This window comes from Sinohyriopsis cumingii, chromosome 11, assembly GCF_028554795.1.
Source record: "Sinohyriopsis cumingii isolate HCF-2022 chromosome 11, ASM2855479v2, whole genome shotgun sequence".
NCBI lineage: Eukaryota > Metazoa > Mollusca > Bivalvia > Unionida > Unionidae > Sinohyriopsis > Sinohyriopsis cumingii.
In genome coordinates, this window is record NC_142971.1 from 104,306,701 (window position 1) to 104,312,489 (window position 5,789).

At 36.3% G+C, this 5,789-nt stretch overlaps 1 protein-coding gene across 1 annotated transcript; it reads right to left on the reverse strand.

Moving 5' to 3' along the window:
- Positions 1 to 398: 398 nt before the first annotated feature.
- Positions 399 to 4,500, reverse strand: LOC149789197 (uncharacterized). Its single transcript, XM_089975834.1, has 5 exons — positions 4,420 to 4,500; positions 3,724 to 3,920; positions 2,947 to 2,986; positions 2,344 to 2,513; positions 399 to 666 (listed from the first exon to the last, which is right to left on the reverse strand). The coding sequence occupies exons 1-5, from the start codon at positions 4,439 to 4,441 to the stop codon at positions 544 to 546; spliced, it is 552 nt and encodes a 183-aa protein (XP_089831960.1). The 5' UTR covers positions 4,442 to 4,500; the 3' UTR covers positions 399 to 543.
- Between the last annotated feature and the right edge of the window lie 1,289 nt (positions 4,501 to 5,789).

Here is a 5,789-nt window from a genome sequence, read left to right on the forward strand (position 1 = left end):
AGGCCTACGCAGTTTGCTGAGAGAGAGAGAGAGAGAATTACATGATTTGTGCTCAAGTTGATATTTTATTTCTTTGTAAATTATCAACATAAATAATTGATTCAATTTAGCAATTTAGTATTATATTAATAAATTTAACAAAATGACACACATACACATGGAAATGCAATGCAATACTCTGTTTCTGAGACTGAGAAATTGAGGCGGAAATCGGGTTATATTTAAGGTTAGTGTTTGTGCCTACGGCCCCCAAACTCCTTAAAACGGTTCTGAGAGAGAGAGAGAGAGAGAGAGAGAGAATTACATGACTTGTGCTCAATTTGATATTTTATTTCTTTGTAAATTATCAATATAAAGAATTGATTCAGCAAGCAGTAGGGAACATTTTTATTTGCTCTCATCATAGCCTTGGCTAACAATCATTATTTACAGTAAATCAGTCAAAAGATGTAGAGTGATTAAACGACAGTCTATTTCATGAAGCTTGAATGTCATTGTTTTGTACTCAAAGAGTTTTTCACTCAGTATTACGTCAACAATAGACTACAATCCTCTTCCTCTCTTCTCCCAGTCCCTACAGTCAGAGACTTCCTCTTCCGATGCCTCAATTTGACGGAAAACGTTAAGACTACCCAAAACGGCGGCCATGTTGTTGTGTTCCTCAATCTGGAAAGAAATGATTTTGAACTATCATAAGGGACAACAAAAGTTGTTTTTCTTTTGGTTTCAACCTTCATTTCCATCGTTCCTTTCTGGGTGGACATTATCCTTAATGTTCATAGTAACAGAGTTTGAATTCTTATGACTGTTGGCACCAATACTGTCGCACAACTTCCAAAATTAAGTGAATATTCTGACTGATTTAAAGGAAGTTTCCTCTGATTTCAGAGGAATGTGGATTTACAATAGGTTTACGTTATTTCAGGATGACAGCCCTATGGATTTCCAGAAAAATGCTGAAATTTTTCTCTCGAGTAGAATATCAATTTTGACCAATTTCTCTCTGTTTTTGGATGACTTTTACTTTACTAATTTGTCAATGTTGTCTTTCAACGAACTTTCAGATTTCATAATGACAAAACCTGTGGATTTCCTGAAAATATTCAGATTTTCTCCCGAGGTGGAATAGCAATTTGGTAGATTCTCTTCCCATTTGTGATTACTTTTATTTCGCCAATTTTTCAAAGTTGTATGTCAATGACCTTTAAATGTATATACTGTTTGCAATGAATTACCTGATAATAATGATATATTACATGTGTACAACATTTTTAAGGATAAAAAGATGAATATAATTTGATAGGTGAAAATTAAAGAAAGAAAAATCTGTTGTTCTGGATATCAGACTTTGTGTACAGACACGTAAAGAAAACTTTTAGTGTTTCTCATCTATAACTTGATTTTCAATTGACCTAAGATACGTAACTAACCGAACGATCTCGGTCAAATATTATCGTTATTTCTCACATTCCTATGTGCATGGTCGTGCCTATCATGTCCAGACCACCTGTGGAGAATATGTCTTTCATCACATGATTGCTGTCTTACGTCACATTATCTCAGCATAGCGTTTTGACTAGCGCATCAATGCTTTGATTTGTTTCTATGACGTCATCGTATAAATCACGTGAAGATTTATGTGATTAATAGAATCTATGTTGGAGTTGGCACCAAGAAAAGTTCTCAATTTAAAATGACCCTGCATGTTTGCAATATAGTTAGCAGATTCAACACATACAGTATTAATCACCTACAATTGTTGCCTCTAACTTTATATAAAGGTCATCAGGTACAAAAGTTGGAGAGACCATAAGTTACTTTATGAGTGAAGTATGTGTGTGTGCGTGTGTGTGTGTGTGTGTGTGTATATATATATATATATATATATATATATATATATATATGCAAACACAGTTGTTTTTTCTTGCTTGTAAAGGTACTTCCAATCGCGTGGACACTATGACTGAGACAGACTGAGATAACAAAGTAAGGTTACAACATCAGGTGGATTACTCCGTCGCATAGGTGAGAATACATTATCTCTTAAGGATATGTAGTTACTAATCAATTGGCGTGTAAACTTCTTTCCCAAATTTGCACCGAGAAAAATTCGCCTGTACAAACCATGCACCATACCCTCTCTCAGATATGGAAATATACCACGAAGATTACGACTCAACGAAACGAGAAGACAAATGATCGACTTATGAAGAAAAGATTACTTTCGTTCCAGCCAAGATTATAAGTATCTATAAAAATGGCACCTTTGCCAAATGTATGATATCGTCGAAAATAGACGAATTCACAATAAACACATGTGTGAAATAGCGAAACACGTATTACCTCCCATATATTTCTGTCTTCTTCTACCCTAGCTCGTTTAGCATTCGGTTGGTCAGTGACTTCAGCGTTAACATTCAGACGTTTCTCCCCTCTGCATCTAAGCATTTGCATTCGCTTTCTTTTCCCAGCCGCGTGGCCACGTCGGGTTTTCTTATACTTTCTTACAAAGCCTGTATCAAGAATTTCAAAGGGTAATGTCACTGAGGTATTCTTTGCTCAAATCTAATCCCTGACCACCCGCCTTTATACGAGGTCGTGTTTTCTCTTGAATAGATTTAGATATCTCAAATCGTCATTCGACCTTTAGAACAAGATTAGCATGCAGAATAAAATCCAGTTTCCAACTTGCCGTTTTTTTTAAACAGTGAACAGAAATAAAGAAAGGGATAAAAGGGAAGAAAGACAGTGACGAAACAATAATTTCTTGCCTCCTACTTTCATATTTGGATCAACATATAAGCATTTTTCCATCGAAATGGCTCGTCTAATATGTCATAACCTGTACACTAATTGAATTGTCCACATTTTAATTGACCTTAGTAATTAATCAGTGATTGGAAAGTGTAATTACATCATGATGTTACAACTATGATGTACACTTACCATCATTAAAACCTGACTCGTTATCATCTGTGTTGACAAACTGAAAATAGGAGACGACAGTTAGAACAGAACAGAAGAAAGATAATGCAGCTGAAGTGATGAAATTAACGAAAAAGAACAGATGGGCAATGAAAGGTGAAAACATTTTTTGAACCTGACGATTGCATGGACAGAGAGAATGTGCAAAGGAAATGTATTATTGTTTTATATTTATAGCCGTCAGTGTAATTACTTAACGTATCAATTTCAACTGAACAGATCCGATTATTTAAGAAAGTGTATCATCCAGACAATAGATTATCTGATATAATGTGTAAATTTATTGTTGAATGGAAAGCAGTGAAGGACAGTAAAATCTAATGGGAAATGTATTATTATTATTATTATTATTATTATCCATTTATTTTTTATTGTGTTACCTAAATTGTTAAGAATATTAAATGTGCATTTAAATATGTTAGCAATTTTTATATTGTTATTTAAATGCATCTAATATGGACTGTTCATAGTCCGATTAATCAACCCACCAAATGTGTGTTGATACTGATGGACGATAAACCGAAATCAATATTATCACGGGGGTGGGTGGTTCTGATTTATCGGCCTATTAAAATTGTTGTTGACATTAAAAACCACATTCATCCATATCTCAACATTTGAAGTCTACATTTTCTATAGGTTAGAATTATTATGACATTACATATACATGTTAACAGGGCTTCAAGGTCTGCATAAATAGTGGACTAGGAAAGAGAAGACGAATGAGTAAAACTGTACCGTTGTATCGTTTGACACAGATTTAAAGTTGGCCGGTTTTAGGTGGGTTTCATAATCCCAGGGTTCCACAAAGGAGTAGTAGAGTGGGATCCAGCTATAGTCAAGATCCTTTTCCTGGAAGTCGTACCGAAAGTATTTACTGTTGAGGATAGAAGCTCTGCTATCCCCAACATCGAAGTTATCCTTCTCATAAAAACCTGCAATAAGGAAATAAGAGTAACGTTTGATTCTCTCTCTCTCTCTCTCTCTCTCTCTCTCTCTCTCTCTCTCTCTTCTCTCTCTCCAATATTTCGTTATTAACATGATTAAAATATAGTCGACTGGTCAAGAAAATATCCTTACCATGCACATAACAAACGTTCGATGGCCATAGTTGTGCATAGCATTAGCAGTGTCTGCTTTTTTCTTTTCTTTTGTGGGGGGTGGGGTGGGGTGGCTCGTGAAATATTAGCAAAAACATATATTTCAGCTTTAATCCTGCAGTTTTCTCATATCTTAGAATCGTCTAGCTTCACATGGTACATTATAGAATTGTTTTAAGTTCCTGTTTTGTTTGCCGTCCACAGATCTTAGTGAATTTGTACAATAACTGAGGAGAAGACGGGAGCGGTATGGAGTATTGGACACAAATAGTGAAGCCTTTAATAAAATCGAAACTCATCAACACTAGTTATTCAAACGCTATGATTACGTTACCTTGAAAGTGTCTGCTGTCCATGATGTTTATTAGAAATACTTCAAAGTCACTTTTCTCGAAAATAGTGCCTTCGATTTCACAATCACTTTTACACTTCGCAGTTGAAAATGGCGGTCTATGTAACAACGTGACGTCAATTACCTGACGTCATCGTAACCAGAAGAAACTTATTCGCTGCTACGGTAACATTTTGCTAAGCACCTCCCACAATGCAGATGTTCAATCTGTGGTTATCTGAGGGCTGAATATATTCTCTACAAACTAATGTTGAAGATGAAAGTCGGAATTTGTTGACGTTCTGTAACTGTATTCGAATTAAGATAAGAAAAAATAAAGCACAAATAAATGAATAGCGAGTGGCACTATGGTGTCAGAATCCTTACACAACTCTGTCAAGAGGCAAACAAGAACTACCCAGTCTAGCAGCTAGTAGAAGCAGCTAACTACAATTTTACGCTACACAGCTACCATTTCCCCGAAATTACCTGAGAGGAAAAAGGACTGTGGAGAAATGTAAAGAAGCAGAAGAAAAACGGGGAACTTCTGCTAAAAAAAGCCCTTCTAAGGGCTGCCAATACTGACTCTTATCCAGGGAACCATTTTGGCTTGGTATCCCGTTTCGATAAAACTATTATGTGTACTAACTTGATCCGTCAATCCACCAGTTCAAAGTTCAAACCTTTTATGACATAACAGAGACCAAACTGTTGATATGTCGCTCAGACATATTAGTTATAAAAAAAAATTGTAGGGCATCTACAACGTACACTATGTCCTATAATTTTTACGATTGTTAGGACGTAGGAAAATTTTACAACTTGTTTTAATTTGACCCAATTACCCAGGTGGCTAAAACATTATTGGCATTTTTTTTATTGTCCATTATTACAACAAGACTAAATTTGACTCAGTACGGACTGACGTTCTTTGGAGTGCACGACATCCATGGCTGGCTTGCCGAGTTCCTTGCTTTCTTGCCTCTCTCGGACATCGTATAACGGCGGAGATGTGGAACAATTTCCACCCGCCTAAAGCTAGGTATCCCGATTTGACGTCATCGTTGCGACCAATCGCAACGGGCGTTACATACCGCTTGTGTCGACACCTAGTACAGAAAATACGGAAATCAACTCGTTGTTAACATGAGTGTGTGTTGGGCCCATTCTCACTCATGAAAGCCCTTAATTCAGGTCGTTAGAGACATATAGTCCTACGACCTGACGGCTAAATTAGCAAATTAGCAGTGCTCCTTGAGCACATAAACGCCTGGAGGATACGACACTAATTCCTTCCCCCAGGAACATTTAGCATCCCGCTATAGTCATATTGGGTTCGATACTGAACAACTCATAGTTGTTATTTTATGCAT